Source organism: Euleptes europaea, chromosome 14 (assembly GCF_029931775.1).
Source record: "Euleptes europaea isolate rEulEur1 chromosome 14, rEulEur1.hap1, whole genome shotgun sequence".
Taxonomy (NCBI): domain Eukaryota; kingdom Metazoa; phylum Chordata; class Lepidosauria; order Squamata; family Sphaerodactylidae; genus Euleptes; species Euleptes europaea.
The window spans coordinates 45,293,562-45,312,545 of NC_079325.1; the positions used below are offsets into that span (position 1 = coordinate 45,293,562).

General features: G+C 50.3%; 1 protein-coding gene across 1 annotated transcript in view; it reads left to right on the top strand.

Moving 5' to 3' along the window:
• Positions 1-451: 451 nt before the first annotated feature.
• PAPPA (pappalysin 1) overlaps positions 452-18,984 on the top strand; it is a 328,178-nt gene continuing 309,645 nt past the window's right edge. Inside the window, exon 1 of the mRNA XM_056860765.1 lies at positions 452-854. Within this exon, the coding sequence (XP_056716743.1) occupies positions 452-854 (403 nt within the window). The remainder of the gene's footprint in view (positions 855-18,984) is intronic.

An 18,984-nucleotide genomic window follows, 5' to 3' on the forward strand; every position in this document is an offset into this window, starting at 1 on the left:
GAGGGAAGCGAGCGCGTGTGCCGGGGTCTTAGAGAAAGGAGCGGGTTTCTTTCCCGTCTCTTGTAATAATAAGTGTGTGGGGGTCTCTATATGATATAATTTGGGGGGGGGGGAGAGAGAAGAAGAGAGGGACCCAGAGGCGCGCCAGCTGCGAAGGCACAGGGATAGGAGAGCGAGAGAGGAACACCCCACTTCGACCCAAGAAGAGAGTTTGCATTTGATTTGATTTTTTCCCCCTCGGGGGGAGAAAAAAAGGGGGACCCCGACCAGGGGGGGAGCGGGGGGGGAAGGCCACCGCGAAGGGTTATAAAAAGCGCAACTCCCCAAGAAGGGGGAACAAGAGGAGACCAGGAGGCGAAGCGAGGAGGAGCCCAAAACTGGCAGCAGCGCGGGCGGCCGGGCCGGGGAGCCGCCGGGGGGGGCGGTGGGACGCGCGGCGGCGGCGGCGGCGATGCAGCTGTGGACTTCGCTCCTGCCTCTGGCGCTCCTGGGCGCGGCGGCCGGCGCCCTCCTGGCCGGCGGGGCCCAGGGCGGCCTGCAGGAGCGCGCCCGCCGGGCCCGCCGCCCCCCCCGCGCCCCCGCCCCGGGCACCTGCGCCACCCGCGCAGCGCGGGCCAGGCGCGCCGCCCCCGCCCCCGCCGCCGGCCGCCCCGAGCCCACGCGCCCCCCGCGCCGGAGGCGGCCGCGGGAGGCCGGCGGCGGCGGCGGCGGGGGCGGCCGGGCGCTGCGCTTCGCCGGCCCCGGGGGGGCCCCGCTGCGCCTGCGAGCGGCGCTGGAGCTGCCCCGCCACGCCTTCACCTGGCAAGCCTGGCTGCGCGCCGAGGGCGGCCAGAAGGCGCCCGCCGTCGTCGCAGGTGAGTCCGGCGCTGGGGGGGGGGGGCGGCGGGTGGGAGCGGCTGGCGGGGCTTGGGGGGGGAAGCCCTCCGCAGCTGGACCCTGCCAGATGTGGCTCCCCCCCCCTGCCGCCCGGGCGCGCGCCTGCCTGCCTGCCTGCCTGCCTGTTGTGTTGGTGTTGGTGTTGGTGTGAAAGCGGCACGTGCTGGACGGCGCTTCCAACGCCCGCGCGCGCGCACTTGGCCGTTTCGGTTTTTGTGAATGGGAGATTATATATATATATATATATATATATATATATATATATATATATATATATATATATATATATATATATATATATATCCTTACAAAATTGCACTATATATATACACACACAAATATATGTATGTATGTGTGTGTGTATGTATATGTATGTGTATATATATGTATATATACACATATATGTATGTATATATGTATGTGTGTATATATGTATATATATACATATATGTGTGTGTATGTGTATATATATGTGTGTGTGTATACGTATGTGTGCGCGCGCGCGCGCACACGCACACACATACATATATTTGTGTGTGTATGTGTACACACGCGCGCACACACGCACATAGGCGCCCTTGAGTACGGTTACTTGGAAGTAAGTGCAAAGGAACCCCCCCCCTTTTACGGCTTCCAGAGTGTGCACTATATATATGTGTTTGTGTATGTATGTGAACATATATATGTGTGTGTGTGTGTATAGATATATAGATTTCGATATATAGATATCATGCATACTCTGAGAGCCTTAGGAAGGGGGGGGAGTTTTCTTTTGAAGTGACTTCCAAGTAAACGTGCTTAGTGCGCTGGAGGAGGAGGGGGGTAGCCTGGGCCCGATCCGGGCCAAGGGATGCCCTTTCTCCCCCCCCCGCGCCCCCGCTTGCCTCCCTTTCAGAGCGGAGGGCGGTCCGGGCTCCAGGGCCACGACCCGGTGCGCGCTTCCTCGCGAGTCAGCGCCGCGAGGGCTTCCCCGCGGAGGAAAGCGCGCAAGGGGGGGGCGGAGGCGGAGTGGCGGTGCGCTTAGCGGAGGGCGAGCCTGTGGCGCGCAGTCGGCCTTTAGCCGGGGACGGAGGCAGCCCCGGCGAGTTCGGCAGCCCGCGGAGCCCGGGGGGCGCTTCCTTCCGAGGAAGCGCGCACAGACCGGGGCTGGAGCTCTTCCCCGCCCCCTTTCCCCGTTGCTTTTACAGAAAAGTTGTGCCCCCCCCCCGCAATCACTTTCTCTGCGAGTGTGTGTGTGTCCCCCACCCCCCGGGCGAATTCATAAGCTGAGATTTCCCGAATCCCTAAGATTTATTGTTATTGGGTTGGGTTATGGAAAGAGGGTTCCTTGGGTAACGGTGTCGGGATACCTGTAAGGCTGGGATGGAATCATACAGTTGGAAGGGACCACGAGGGTCATCTAGTCCACCCCCCTGCACAAGGCAGGGAATTCACAACTACCTCCCCCCCCCCATCCCCAGTGACCCCCTACTCCATGCCCAGAAGATGGCCAAGCTGCCCTCCCTCTCACGATCTGCTTAAGGTCATGGAATCAGCACTGCTTGCGCTGGCTGTCTTGCCTTTCCGATGCCTGTGGCCATTTATGCATGGGAGGTTTTGCCTGGGATTGGCCGCTCTCTAGCTGCACCTTTCCCCCATCCGAATCCTCAAAACGCTGCATGAGGGCTGATTGTTGAGTTTTGAGAGTTCAGATGGGGGAAAGGTGCATCTAGAGAGCGGCCAACCCCAGGCAAAACCTCCCATGCCTAACTCGTTTTTGAGTCACTTTGTTTTTTAAGGCACCCAGTGGAGCGAGCCATAAAACCACTTTTAAGCGTGTTACATGCCGGCAGTTACAAAAAAACGGTCTGCGTGGGGTTCAGGATCCCCAGACGCTGGCAAGTACTTTGCCCTGGCAGAGCACACGGAGAAAGTTTCTTTCCTTAAAAAAAATTCCAGCATTTTTTTTAAAAAAAAAATTCCAGCATTTTTGAAATTCCTGCTGATATTGCAAACGTCAAGGCCAGATTGCGGGGTGGAATCGAGCCTCTGGCCCCGGCCCCGACTCCTGAACTGCAAGCTTGACAAACTGGGAGGTCCCCTGACATCACTCTTGTTCAGTTTTTACGAGGGCCACTTTGGGTGCCAGGACCTGTGTCGGTCTCCTCCACCGGCCGTTTCCTCTCTGGGAAGCCAGGGTGTGAGTGGATGAAAGCGTTGCTTGGGGTGTTACAAGGGAGTAGGGCATGGAGTAGGGGTCACTGGGTGTGTTTGTGTGGGGGAGGGAGGTAGTTGTGAATTTCCTGCATTGTGCAGGGGGTTGGACTAGATGACCTTGGTGGTCCCTTCCAGCTCTATGATTCTGTGATTCTAAGGGGGCCCCCTGGCTTGGGGATGACCCCCCAATAGGGTTGCCAATCTCCAGGTACTAGCTGGAGATCTCCTGCTATTACAACTGATCTCCAGCCGATAGAGATCAGTTCGCTTGGAGAAAATGGCTGCTTTGGCAATTGGACTCTATGGCATTAAAGTTCCTCCCCTCCTCAAACCCCACCTTCCTCAGGCTCCACCCCAAAAACCTCCTTCTGGGCATGAAGAGGGACCTGGCAACCCTACCCCCCAAACACACAAACACACACACAAACACCCAACTGCTTGGTTATTTTTATCCCACTTTTACTCCATGGAGCTCAGGGTGACACACAACACCGTTTCGCCCTTCCTCGGCTGTACTGCCTTCCCCAAGTTTCTGCGCGGTTGGTCTAGGTCAGGTGTCCCCAACGAGGTGAGCGCCGGCCAAATGCTTTCAGGGAGTAGGAGGGATCTTGATTGGTTGTGCATACCTAAGCCCCCTGTTAAACAGAACTTCTGCCTGAAATGTCAAATTTTGTCTCCGTTCTGTATGGCTTTCCGACCTGTGCGCTCCATCTGAGGCAGACATATTACGATTGGCTCCTCCTCCTGTGGAGGCCATATTGGTAGGGTTGCCAACCTCCAGGTACTATCTGGAGACCTCCTGCTATTACAACTGATCTCCAGCCGATAGGGTTCAGTTCACCTGGAGAAAATGGCCCCTTTGGCAATTGGACTCTATGGCATTGAGGTCCCTCCCCAAACCCCGCCCTCTTCAGGCTCCGCCCCAAAAACCTCTCGTTGGTAGTGAAGAGGGACCTGGCAACCCTACATATTGGGATTGTGCCCACCATCCTGTGTCGGGATGCCAAAGGTGCCTGCAGGCTCAAAAAGGTCAGGGACTGGTCTGGGCTGGAGAGGTGGTGTGATGGAGCTCTTGGAGAGGGGAGGCACCCTGGAAAGGCCAGAGAGAGCCAGAGAGCGCTCTGCTTCTTTAGAAGCCCTGTGGGTACCTTTGAGAGAGTTCCCCCCCTCTCCCCGGGCTCGGCTCTTCCTCAACTTTTTTCTGCCAGCAGATGCGCCCTTTCTCTCTGTGCGCTGTCACCCAGCCGCCTCCGGAGCCACTTCCCCTCTCCCCTTCCCGCCACACTGACGTGCTTCTCTGCCTTTATCTCCAGTGCCCTATACTTGACCTACAAGGTTGCTGTCACTCAGGCAAGGCTCTCCCCGAATCAAAAGCAAAACAGAAGCGGCGGCAGAATGGCTTAAACCCCCCCCCACGCTGCCCCAGTGTGCTCTTCTCCCTCCCACCTTGGCTTGCAAAGCTTTTGAGCCAAAAGAGAGAGGATTTACAAACACCCTGGCCCTACTACTTATCTCGCTCCAAACAGATGGGGTTGGTCTCAGGAAGAAAGAGGAGAAAGAGTGACCCTACCAGAAATTGTGTTAGTCCTTAAGGTGCTACTGGGTTCTTGCTCATTTCCATGATCCTAAATCAAGAAGAGATCTCCCCTTTCCTCCATAGCCAGCCCCCATATGTTCAGGCCTCCCCCTGACTTGTGGCTTGAAGCAATCGATTTGTTGATCTCAGGGCAGTGGAGAGCAGGTTGAGGTGACATCTGGCTGGATACAGTTTACAGTTTCTTGTTTTAATCCAGATGTGTACTTTGCACGAATCTGGTCCAGACGGCTTTGGAGTTTACCCCTGCCAGGACTCCTGATGCAACAATCAGAAAGAGCATGCAGAATAAATGCCTTTAATTTGATGGGCAGGCAGATTAGGTTATTACTTGAGGATTGAAGGAGAAAAAAAACGCCCTCCCCCTTTAGCAGAGGCTTAATGAGATTTTATTGACCAGGTGATGTTAGGGCTGTAAAAAACTTCATAAGATCATAAGAAAGGCTGTGCTGGATCAGACCAAGGTCCATCAAGTCCAGCAGTCTGTTCATGCAGTGGCCAACCAGATACCGCTAGGAAGCCCACAAACAAGATGACTGCAGCAACATCCTGCCTGTGTTCCCCAGCACCTAATATAGTAGGCGTGCTTCTCTGGTCTTGGAGAGAATAGGTATGCATCATGACTAGTAGCCATTAATAGCCCTGACCTCCATGAACGTGTCCACTCCCTTCTTAAAGCCTTCTAAGATGGCAGCCATCACCACATCCTGGGGCAGGGAGTTCCACAATGTAACTATGTGTTGTGTGAAGAATTACTTCCTTTTATCTGTTTGGAATCCCTCACCCTCCAGCTTCAGCAGATGACCCCGCATTCTAGCACAGTGAGAGTTTCAACTGGCCATTTCTGTATGCTAAGCCTCTGTTAAAAGGACAGGGGATTTTTTCCCCTCCAGGTTGTTGGCAACTTGAATTAAAACACCTGGCCTGTCTGATGCCCAGAAATGCTCCCTGTTTAACAATTTACGATTTGGAATTAGGATTTCCCACTCTCTTCCTGTAGTTTTGAAGGCGGGGGTGGAGTATTGACTGGGAGCCAGGTTGGCTATGTGGCTAAGACCCTGGGTGTCAGCCAAGGAGCAACTTTTATGTGCACCCACACCTGTGCATGCACGCGCGCGCGCGCACACACACACACGGATTTTCCTATCAGCAAAGTGTGCAGAGAGAGAGAGAGAGAGAGAGAGAGAGAGAGAGAGAGAGAGAGAGAGAGAGAGAGAGAGAGAGAGAGAGAAGCATTTCTGCCATCCCCGGCTGCCAAATGTTTGATAGTCTGTTCTTTTTATTTGGGATGTGATGGCATGCAGTCTGCGTTCCTTGTCATGAACACATGAACACACAAAGCTGTCTTATACTGAATCAGACCCTTGGTCCATCAAAGTCAGTATTGTCTGCTCAGACTGGCAGCGGCTCTCCAGGGTCTCAGGCAGGAGTCTTTCACATCACCTACTTGCCTAGTCCCTTTAACTGGAGATGCCGGGGATTGAACCTGGGATTTTTTGCATGCCAAGCAGGTGCTCTACCACTGAGCCACAGCCCCTCCCTGAAATTAATCCGCCTCTCACACCAGGGTTAGAGGGAGGCATGAAGCTGTCTTAAACTGAATCAGATTCTTGGTCCATCGAAGTCAGCATTGTCTACTCAGACTTGCAGCGGCTTTCCAGGGTATCAGGTAGAAGTCTTTCACATCACCTACTTGCCTAGTCCTTTTAATTGGTGATGCTGGGGATTGAACATGCCAAGCAGATTCTCTACCACTGAGCCACAGCCCGTCCCCTTTGTCCCGTTTGGGTCTGGGGTGAGCTTAGAAAGAAAGGACTCGCTCCCCTTGATTCCACCTTCTCTGAGGGTGTTCAGAAAGTTCTACCCATATAACCGAAAGCAGGTTTTTGCAGTGCTGTTGACAGGTAGTTGTAAAGACTTTGTAATCCTTGCGCTGGGTGGTGGGGAAAAGAAGGGGCACTGTGACGGGGAATTCACAGTTGCTTTTTCCGTTCATGTTTGACTTGTTCCTTCCGAGTGTGTTGCGGCTGGCCCCCAGCTCTTGGCTAGAGCACATTTGACTGTAGAAGGTTCCCGATGCAGTCTCTGACCTTGGCCACAGGCAAGGGAAGTCCCCCTCTGAGCCTCAGCCCACAGATGCTGGCCTATCTTACAGGGCTGTACTAAGGATTCTTTGACTGCGACTCACATAGGGTTGCCAACTGCCAGGCAGTAGCAGGAGATCTCCTGCTAATTCAACTGATCTCCAGCTGATAGAGATAATCAGATCACTGGGTGAAAAATGGCTGCTTTGGCAATTGAACTCTATGGCGTTGAAGTCCCTCCCCTCCCCAAACCCCGCCCTCCTCAGGCTCCGCCCCCAAAATCTCCCGCCTGTGGTGAAGAGGGACCTGGTAACCCTAGACTCACAGGTGGAGCACATGCGTTGCATGCTGAAGGCCCCCGATTCGATCAAAGGATATCAAACAACAAGTACTGGCTGTGATTGTCCCAGCTCACAGGGGTCTCAGACAAACAATTAGCCGATTAGGTTAGACCAGGGGTGTCGGACTCAATTGTTATGAGGGCCGGATATGACATAAATGTCACTTAGTCGGGCCATGCCCCGCCAGCCCAGATCGGGAGTGGAGGGTGGCTGCCTTGGCTGGCTCGTGGGCCGGATAAAAGGTCTCAAGGGGCCCCTTATGTTTGAAACCCCTGGATTAGACCATACTGAGCTCCTGACCTGGATAGCCCCTGCTACCCTGATCTTGTCCGGTCTCAGAAGCTAAACAGGGTCGCCCCTGGTTTGTCTTTGGATGGGCGACCTCCAAGGAATACAAGGGGCCTGACGCAAAGGCAGGCCGTGGCAAACCACCTCTGAATGTAGGAAAATTCAAATGCATAATAATAGGATGGGGGAGACTTGTCTTAGCAGTAGTGTGTGTGAAAAGGAACTTGGGGTCTTAGCAGACCAAACACTGAACATGTGTCAGCAGTGTGATGCGGTAGCTCAAAAGGCAAATGCGGTCTTGGGCTGCATCAACAGAAGTATAGTGTCCAGATCACGCGAAGTGATGGTATCGCTTTGCTCTGGTTAGACCTCACCCAGAGTACTGTGTTCAGTTTTGGGCGCCACAATTTAAGAAAGATGTAGACAAGCTGGAACGTGTCCAGAGGAGGGCAGCAAAGATGGTGAGGGGTCTGGAGACCAAGTCCTATGAGGAAAGGTTGAAGGAGCTGGGTATGTTTAGCCTGAAGAGGAGAAGACTGAGAGGGGACATGATAACCATCTTCAAGTACTTGAAGGGCTGTCATATAGAGGAGGGTGCCGCCTCCACACTCTGACAGTTCCAGGTTCAGTCTGTGGCATCCTCAGTTCAAAGGCCTCAGGTAGCAGGAGAAAGGCCCCAGGGGAGAGCTGTTGTCAGTCACAGTACTGAACTGGTCTTAGTGGCTCATGAGAGGTGTTCCCACCATCTAATGTGCTCTTCACCAAAGGAGAAGAGCACATTAGATGGTGGGAACACCTCTCATGTGCCACTAAGACTTATGAGTCACCTCACACTTATGACGACCCCTACGGTTGCCAATCTCCAGGTACTAGCTGGAGATCTCCTATTACAACTGATTTCCAGCCGTTGGAGATCAGTTCACCTGGAGAAAATGACCACTTTGGCAATTGGACTCTATGGCATTGAAGTCCCTCCCCTCCCCAAACCCTGCCCTTCTCAGGCCCCGCCCCCAAACCTCCTGCCAGTGGGGAAGAGGGACCTGGCAACCCTAGCGACCCCATAGGGTTTTCAAGGCAAGAGGCGAACAGAGGTGGTTTGTCATTGGTCTTTTATGCATGGCTATTTCACTCGCCATCACCCCTCCGACAACTTTGGGTCTTGATTATGCTTGCTATTTCTGGCCATCAGAGGTTGTCTCACTCTCCTTCTACCTTTCCTCACTTTTTGTCCGCATTTTCAAATTCAAGATAAAACAGGTCTCTGAAAACACGGGGAACCGCAGGGGGAAAGCGAGGCGACCTCTGACGGTCGGAAACAGCATGCATAAATTATTCAAGACAAAGACCCGAAGTCGTCAGAGGGGTGACAGCGAGTGAAACAGCCATGCATAAAAGACCATTGCCTGCCTCTGTGTAGCAAGCCTGGACTTCCTTGGAGGTGTCCCATCCAAATACTAAACAGGGCTGACCCTGCTTAGTTTCTGAGATCTGATGAGATCAGGCTAGCCTGGGCCATACATTTCCCCTCTTCTCCTTGCTTGCTTTAAGAGGGGAGTGGATATGTTCATGGAGGAGAGGGGTATTCATGGCTACTAGTAAAAATGGCTACTAGTCATGATGCAGACCTATTCTCTCCAGGATCAGAGGAGCATGCCGAATATATTAGGTGTTTTAGAACACAGGCATGATAATGCTGCTGCAGTGGTCTTGTTTGTGGGCTTCCTAGAGGCACCTGGTTGGCCACTGGGAACAGACTGCTGGACTTGATGGACCTTGTTCTGATCCAACATGGCTTTTCTTGAACATGTGAACACATTAAGCTGCCTTATACTGAATCAGACCCTTGGTTCATCAAAGTCAGTATTGTCTACTCAGACTAACAGCGGCTCTCCAGGGTCTCAGGCAGGGGTCTTTCACATCACCTACATGCCTAGCCCCCTTAACTGGAGATGCCAGGGATTGAACCTGGGACCTTTTGCATGCCAAGCAGATGCTCTACCACTGAGCCACGGCCCCTCCCCTTCTTATGTTCTTATGCTTGCCCCAGTGCTCCGGTCTACTCCAGAGTTGAGTGCCCTCTCTGATACTGTCCATTTCAAGCTGCCCCTTTGCTGACAAAAATTCCATCAGGTGCGCAAAAAGCGTCTCATTTGCCTTCGGTCTCTATGGCCATTTATGCTTGGTAATTAGCAGCACATTCCAGGCTGAAGTGCTCCGCCTATTTTTTTTTCTTCACGCTGAACCTTCATTCAGGAAGCGACTGCGAAGCTGGCACATACCTGCTTTGCATTTCTTAAGAGCCCCTTTGACACGACCTTCTGTGTTTTCTCCGCCCCCACCATGAAAAATCCCCTCAAGGAACCATGGAAAATTACAGCCATGTGTTAGTTATGCACACAGCTTGCTAATGGCTATGCAAACAGGAACGAAGGAGCAGGCGAGTGGGGGGTGAGTGAGTGGAATTTCTCTTTTTGCATCGAGACCGTGAATAGGCATTGAAAGGTCGCATTTTTAAAGAGCTTTGAGCGAGCATCAAAACCGACCCTGCATAAATGGCCTAAGAGCCCTTTCACTGCTGCTCTGAAGTCGAAATTTCCTGACATCATCACCAGTTTCACAGTGTGCGTATGCGTGTGTGTTTTCTAAAACAGCTAATTTTACAGCGCTATTAAAAGGGTTCGTCATCTCCCTGGGCCATCCCTCCTCTCAGAGGGTAGGCGGCCCTCGGAGCGAGAAGCTGCCAACTTTCACACTGCCTCAGAGCCGAGGCTATTTCTGAACCTGTCTGACTTCGGCGATATCAGCTGCAGTCTTCGCCGCTGCCAAGCTGCCGAGGGGGAAAGAAAACAACCCTGGAAAGTGCTCCTGGCAGCTCTTTTCTCCTTGACTTATGCAATAGCTGTGGCATGCGAGCAACCGTGTGCTGCCCTCACCAGCAAAGCATGCCCAGAAAGGACGCCGTCGCACAAAGCATCAGCTGGTCTCCACCATCTCTGTGGCAGATTGGTCCTGTGTTAGGACTGTTGGACTCCAGACACAAAAGGGTTAATTAGTCACCTCCCCCCAGCTGTAAGGTCATAGAATCATAGAATTATAGAGTTAGAAGGGACCACCAGGGATCATCTAATCCAACCTGCACAATGCAGGAAATTCACAACTACCTCCCCCACACACCCCCAGTGACCCCTACTCCATGCCCAGAAGATGCCCAAGATGCCCTCCCTCTCATGAACTGCCTAATGTCATAGAATCAGCCTTGCTGACAGATGGCCATCTAGGTGTGGGCAGGCATTTATTCATTAGACTTGTCAGGCAATATGTGTCGTTTTCAACTCTGCAAAAAGGGTACTTCTCCTTGCTTCCATGGGCTCCATCTTGCTTCCTGTGGAATGAGGGGATCAGAGAGATTGTTCACGTCTCCATCCAGACTGTATTAGCCTATGTTTTCTTGGAAATGTGGTGTTTGATTCTTGAATGGCTGAGAGTGTGTGGGGGGGGAGTTTTGATGAATGAGTCGGAGTGGGAAAACGCATGTCCGCCAAGGGAAGCGAAAGTGAGTTGTCAGTGTTTTCCCCTTCTCTTCTCCCCATCTGCTTCTTCTCGCTGTCTCACTCGCCTTCCAGATGCCAACTCAGAACATGATCCTGAGTTAACGGAGTGTTGTTTGACAGGGAAGCGCCTTTGTTTTCCCAACTTTTGTCCACTGGTGAAAGCAACGTCGTAGCAGGATCCAAGATGAAAGTGGAGAGGGAGAGAAGCAAGGCTTTCCCCCGCAGTAGCGCGGCAAAGCCGACCGAAAACCATAGGTTCTGTGCATAGTAAAGTGTTTTAGGAATACTGTGAGTTTGAGCCAGTGGGCCAATCTAGATTGTGCAAAGAAAGCACCAATATCCAAGTAATAACTGGTTAAGTAAGCCCATAGCCTTTGGTTCTGATTCTCAGGAATGTTTTTTTTACCTCCTCATTCTTCCTTCAGCCTTGATGGCCAATCTGTATTCAGCCAACTGACTGGAAGGTTGAAGGGTTTACAAAGGTGAAAACCTGGACGAAAGGCTAAAAGCTTAATGGGGGGATTCTTGCACTATGAATCCTGCTTTAAAAATGACCCTGTCAAATCTAATGAACCACTGTGTGATCATTTGGGGCCTGGCTACCTTGACAAATTTTCCCCTGGCGTTCGTGAGCATGATATATTTCGCAATATTTGAACCTTTGTAACTCTTTAGTGCTCATCTGTCTCCAGTAATCTTCCTAGATCCTATGGTATTAAGTAGCTGTAGGTCTGTGTAGGTATGTATAAGAACAATGAAGTACGTAGACAGGTTTAAGACTTCAAAACCCATAATACAATGTAAAGTGGAGTGAAAATGCACATGGAAAACTAGTGTCTCAACATCATGCATATATTCTTTGCAGATTGTACATATTAATGCTGCATAAATTACACATAAAAGTCATACAATAGATAGATGACAAACAAATCTACAAATCCAGAGAATCATAATGTTGACAAAATATGCATGAACATAAAGGGAAAATAAAAACAAATAGGAAAGATTTGTTGATTTCTTTCTCGAATCCGATGGAAATATTAGTTTTTCTGTACTCTTATTAATCTCTGATGCGGTTTTGGAAGCATACTGTTAATTTAGAAGGGATTCTGGAAACATAATGTCAGTCACGACTTCAGTTGGAAAGGGAGGGGTAAAAATTTAATAAATAAAGAAATTTGGAAGTGCTTCTAAGAATGCACGTTTATGGAACGGGTTGTTTTAGTATGGGGGACGGTGTAACTATTTTTTGACAAACCTGTGAGTGATATACAGCTTGGGCCAGTATATCATGATAGATCGTTTACTGAGGCTCACAACCCAGAAGAGGGGCCACTGCTGTGATCAGTAGGGTTGCCAACCTCCAGGTAGTAGCTGGAGATCTCCTGCTATTACAATTGATCTCCAGCCGATAGAGAACAGTTCACCTGGAGAAAATGGCCGCTTTGGCCATTGGAATCTATCAGAGAATTCCTGAGAGGAATGCCTTCATAGAGTTGCACGGGAGATCTCAGGGGGGAAAAAAGGAGTGTTCCCAGCCTGAAAGGGATTTGGAGGCCACCTAAAGGTGGCTCCTCCCCCAGCCAGAACACCCCGGGAATTCGTTCTCGGGGACGGGGCATGAAAGTGCAGCATCCGGATGCCGGTGCAAGGCTGTGCCGCCGTCCCCGGGCCACGCTGCCAGAGCAGCGCAAGGTGGACGGTGTCTGGGCCTTCCAGCTGCCCTCCGCGCGTTTCTGCGCTGTGTAAGCGGGACGGGCGCCGGCAGCCGTCCCACTTACGCCGGCGCAGCCCGTTTCACCTCCTTCGCTCTTTTGGGGGGAGAGCTCAGGAATGCGCTCTATGGCTTTGAAGTTCCTCCCCTCTCCAAACCCCTCCCTCCTCAGGCTCCTCCCCAAAAACCTCCCACCAGTGGTGAAGAGGAACCTGGCAACTGATCAGAGATGCTTGGCCATTCCACTAGGAATGGGAGGGCACCCCAGAAGCCCCAATTAGGTTGCAGGAGCAGCTAGAACAATTTCTAATTTCTTGCTGGGACAAATGCCTGGAGAAAGCAGAGGTTGACTTTTTGGATCTTGAAGACAGAAAGAATCAAGTTCTGCCTCCTTCTCCAAGATGGGTCACATATGTGTGTACAGACAAAAAAGCACTGTCCTAGTGGGGTGCTACAGGAGGACTTTCCCATAGTTGCTTAAAACATGGAGCTGGGCTCTGCTTCTTACTTAGGGACTTCTCTGTATGCACTCATACAAAAAGTGCTTGTTTCCATATTACATGAATAATCTGTTTTGACAAAACTGATGCCCTCGATAGACTGTGATCTATATGCTGTAATCGAGTCTGAAACCTACCTAAGCTTATCCCAAGGGGCTCTGCTCTTTGTTTCTTTACCTTCTGTCATATGGTGGGTATTATATAGAACAGGGCCTTCTCTTTGTTTGCTCCGTTGTTATGGCATGATCTTTTCTGCAGGGATTGCTTCGCACGGTCTTTGCTAACCTTTTGGAAGGCAATGGAGATTTTTATATTTACATGGGCTTTTGATTTAGTTGGCTCAGCTTGTTGATTCTTGTATGTGCTAAACCTCTGTGTAGTATTTTTTCCGCTGTTGTTTAACGCTTGTCTGGATGGGGAGGATTTTACTCCTGGCTTTTCAAAATCTGATGTACATTTTTAAAATGGGGTTTGGGTGGCAATTAGCTGCCTTGATGATGTTTCATTTGCATACAGGTGTGATAAAAATGCAGGATTGCAATATTTGTATGAAATAAAGTACAGTTGCCCATAGGGTTGCCACAGGTCCTGAGACTCAGGGAGTGGAACCTGGTAATGTAACACTGAATTGAGTGCTAGTGGTAAGTAGCAATAAATGCAATAAAATAAAATATTACATAAATGCAATCCAATAAAATGCAATAAAATAAATAAAGTAGGGTTGCCAGATACCTGTTAATTAACAGGCCTGCCTGCTGCCCCTCAGCTGGCTGGCGGGAGTAGCAGGCCAGCTAAAGAGGGGAAGGACAATTGATACGTGTGCACGGTAGCAGATGGCACAATAATGTCCCTTTCAGGGTAAACCCAGAGGCAATGGGGATGCTCTAGCATGTCTCTCAAAAAACTCTATGGAAACCATAGAGTTTGGGGAAGAATATGCTAGAACGTTCCCATCACTTTTGGTTAGGGTTGCCAAGTGCCAGGTGGTGGCAAGCAGATCCCCGCCAATCCACCTGGCTGCCCGCCGACCAACTGAGGGTCGGCGGGCAACGCATGCATGCGCGCCTGCCCAAGGTGACACGACTCTTCTGGTTTACTCCCGGAAACGTTGCATCGCAAAGGGCCGTTTTCTTCTCAGGCTCACAGTTTGAGTGGTAAAGGCCCCATTGCGATGCAGCACTTCTGGGTGTAAACCGTAAGTGCCGTGATAGTGTCGGCGCAGCCGCACACGCGATGACTCACCTCCACCCGAAAAAACCTCCCACTGGACCAGAGGAGGGACCTGGTAAGCCTACTTCTGGGTTTGATGGGTAGGGTTGCCAACTGCCAGGTAGTAGCAGGAGATCTCCTGCTAATTCAGCTCATCTCCAGCCAATAGAGATCAGATCACCTGGAGAAAAATGGCACCTTTGGCGATTGAACTCTATGGCATTGAAGTCCCTCCCCTCCCCAAACCCTGCCCTCTTCAGGCTTTGCCCCCAAAAGAGGGACCTGGCAACCCTATTGATGGGGATGCTTTAGCACATCCCTCCAAAAATTCTATGGTTTCTATGGAGTTTTTTTTTAAGGAGGTGGTACAGTATCCGCATTGCTTCCGAGTTTACTCTGCAAGGGACATTACTGTGTGTGTGCGCTGTGCACTCACAAATCGCCCCCTACTGAAGCTCCCGATGGTGGCAAGGGGGAACCTGGCAACCCTAGTGGTAATACTGCCACGCATCACTAAGAATGGTACCACGTTGTCTTCCAATAGGTTATCCATTGGTTACAATTAGGGTTTCCATTTGCCTAGGGTGGCGGGCAAACTTCTGTGAGCGCTTTTTGCTCCACCTGGAATGAAAATGGGAGGTGGGGAGTGATGTAGCAACATCACTTCCTGTTGTACCTGGAAGTGATGTTCTGATGCTCAAGGAATTAAAATCTGTACGGTTTAACCGCAGAGATTCTGGAATTCCTAGAGCATCACAGCGTCACTTCTGGGTACAACTGAAAGTGTAAGGAAAGGATGTTGCTGTGGTCTCCCAATTTTGCTTCCACTGGAGCAACGATGGCATTTGGTAACCCTGTTTAGAATATATACCCTAGCAACTGCAGGGGCTTAAGATGGCAGGCTGGGTGCTGCATAGCATCTTAGTGTTCATGTGCATATGTATAAGAGACTAGACCCATCCTCCTCTCTGCACTTGATGTTTTGGTGAGAAAGGAGAACCTTTTAGGATGACAGCTTGTTTTTAGTTTGGCTTTTTTTTTTTTTTTGGTTTTTTTTTTTTAATCTTCTGTTCATATTGTCATGTGTGTGTGTGTTAAGTGCCATCAAGTCACTTCCGACTCATGGTGACCCTATGAATGAAAGTTCTCCAAAATGTCCTATCTTTGACAGCCTTGCTCAGATCTTGCAAATTGAGGGCTATGGCTTCCTTTATTGAGTCAGTCCATCTCTTGTTGGGGTCTTCCTCTTTTCCTGCTGCCCTCAACTTTTCCTAGCATGACTGTCTTTTCCAGTGACTCTTGTCGTCTCATGATGTGACCAAAATACGACAGCCTCAGTTTAGTCATTTTAGCTTCTAGGGTCAGCTCAGGCTTGATTTGATCTATAACCCACTGATTTGTTTTTTTTTTTTTTTTTGGCAGTTTACGGTATCCGTAACACTCTCCTCCAACAACACATTTCAAAGGAATCTATTTTCTTCCTATCAACTTTCTTCACTGTCCAGCTTTCACACCCATACATAGTAATAGGGAATATGGCAGAATGAATTAACTTGATCTTGGTGGCCAGTGACACATCTTTACACTTCAGAATCTTTTCTAGCTCCTTCATGGCTGCCCTTCCCAGTCTCAATCTCCTTCTGATTTCTTGGCTGCAGTCTCCCTTTTGGTTGATGGTGGAGCCAAGGAATAGAAAGTCTTGAACAATTTCAATTTCCTCACTGTCAACCTTAACGTTGTGTAATTCTCCTGTAGTCATAATGGGCTGTTTTAATCAGATTCTATGGTTGCAAACCACCATGGGGGTCTTTGAACAGTGATGTGGCATATAAATATTAAACTCTAAGGTTTCGTAGTTTAATGGCAAACCGAAAGACAAAGTTGTATCACTAGTGTGCCAGAAATCAGGGCTTGTTCTTAGCGAATAGGGACAGCCAGATTGTGAGCAAGTCACCGGGAGCACGTTCACACATGCCGAATAATGCACTTTCAATCCACTTTCAGTACACTTTGCAGCTGGATTTTACTGTGTGAAACAGCAAAATCCACTCTCAAACGATAGTTAAAGTGCATTGAAAGTGCGTTCTTCAGGATGTGTGAAAGCTCCCCTAGTTGAACTAGAATTTGAACCCTGGATCTTCGTTTTTCCCAGGTCTCCCAGGCAAACCTCACACCAACACTGTTCCATCGGTGTTAGTCGCTGCTCACCTAAATCCCAGACCTCATTCTAGCACCTGCCTCTTCCAAAGCAAATTCTCCTCCCCCCAATGACAGTGTTAAAAAATAAGAATATTTATTCAAAACACTTTGCTCAGCTGAATGATGTAAGTGTGTGACTCTGCTGTGGAATTGGCTCATTCTCTCCCACCACGTGGGCCCCCTCCCTTATCAACCTATTCTGGGTTGAGTTCCTTCTCTTACTATCTCTCTCTGTCCTTGATTCCCCCTCCCCGCCTTTCCCTCCTCTCTGATAGGCAGAATTTCCATCTGTTTGACAAGCAAATACAGGGGTGGTGATAAGGATAATCTCTGTTCTGTTCCATTCATCTTTTATCCTTGGAGCGCAGCTCGCCTGACTCCCGAGAACAGATACCAGCTCGAGAGAGAGAGCGAACGCAGAGCTTGGTCACATTTCTTTTAAACAACGTGGTGCTCGTTTCCCATGCTGACAGTGTGCAACACCGGAGACGTGGAACAGCCTCGCACTCCACCTCCGCGCAGCTCTTTCCCTTGAAAAATCCCTCCTCCAAATCCCACCACACCTGAAAAAGGATATTACAGAGCTTGAGAAGGTGCAGAAAAGAGCAACCAAAATGATCAGTGGGCTAGAGCAACTGACCTATGGAAAGCTGTTAAGACTCTTAGGGCTGTTTAGCTTGGAAAGAAGGCGGCTGAGGGGAGACATGATAGAGGGCTACAAAATTATGCATGGTATGGAAAGAGTGGACAGGGAGAAGCTTGTCTCCCTCTCCCAAAATACTAGAACTCAGGGTCATCTGCTGAAGCTGGAGGGTGAGAGGTTCAAAACAGATAAAAGGAAGTATTTTTTTTCACACAACGCATAGTTAAATTGTGGAACTCCCTGCCCCAGGATGTGGTGATGGCTGCCAACTTGGGAGGCTTTAAGAGGGGAGTGGACATGTTCATGGAGGAAAGGGGTATTCATGGCTACTGGTAAAAATGGATACTTGTCATGATGCATACCTATTCTCTCCAGGATCAGATGAGCATGCCTATTATATTAGGTGCTGTGGAACACAGGCAGGATGGTGCTGCTGCAGTTGTCTTGTTTGGGGGCTTCCTAGAGGCACCTGGTTGGCCACTGTGTGAACAGACTGCTGGACTTGATGGGCCTTGGTCTGATCCAGCAGGGCCTTTCTTATGTTCTTATGTTCAAATCCGTTTCTTGAGTTCAGAGTTTCAAGAAGGACTCTGGGTTGTAATCCTACCGTTCTGCTCAAGGAAGAGTCTGTTCTCTAGAGGAATTTTTTATTTTGTAAGACATTCATACCTCACGTTTCTCCCCAGTGGGCACCCAAAGCAGATTACAACATTATTCTCCCCCTGTTCTGTTTTATCCTCACTACAACTCTTCCTCACTACAACTCTATCACAGAATCGTAGAGTTGGAAGGTACCACCAGGGTCATCTAGTCCAACCCCCTGCACAATACAGGAAATTCACAACTACCTCCCCCCACCACACTCCCAGTGACCCTTACTCCATGTCCAGAAGATGGCCAAGATGCCCGCCCTCTCATGCACTGGCTAAGGTCATACTCTGTGAAGGGAGTTAGGCTGGGACAGAGTGACAGGCCCAAAGTCACTCAGTAGGGTTGCCAGGTCCCTCTTCGCCACTGGGGGGAGGTTTTAGGGGTAGATCCTGAGGAGGGCGGGGTTTGGGGAGGGGAGGGACTTCAAAGCCATAGAGTTAGGGTTGCAAAGCTCCAGGTTAGGGTTGCCAACCTCCAGGTGGTGACTGGAGATCTCCTGCTGTTACAACTGATCTCCAGCCAATAGAGATCAGTTCACCTGGAGGAAATGGCCGCTTTGGTAATTGGACTCTATGGCATTGAAGTCCCTCCCCAAACCCCAGCCTCCTCAGGCTCCACCCCCAAAATCTCCAGGTATTTCCCAACCCAGAGCTGGCAACCCTACTCCAGGTACTAGCTGGAGATCTCCTGCTATTGCAACTGATCTCCAGCCGATCAAGATCAGTTCACCTGGAAAAAATGGCCACTTTGGCAATTGGACTCTATGGCATTGAAGTCTCTCCCCTCCCCAAACCCTGCCCTCCTCAGGCTCCACCCCCAAAACCTCCCGCTGGTGGTGAAGAGGGACCTGGCAACCCTACATAGAGTACAATTGCCAAAGCGGCCATTTTCTCCAGCGGAACTGATCACTATCGGCTGGAGATCAGTTGTAATAGCAGGAGATCTCCATCCACCACCTGGAGTTTGGAAACCTAACTCAGGGTGATTTGGTCATTGGAATGGCTTGCTACAATCGCTGTGTTGGTGTGCCGCCTCGGCAGCTTCTGAAGTGTGCGAAATCCTTGCTTCTGCTCCCGGAGACTTGCGCAGGCAAACTGCCACAGGCAAGGCTGGATCCAGGCAGGGAAAGAATAGGCTG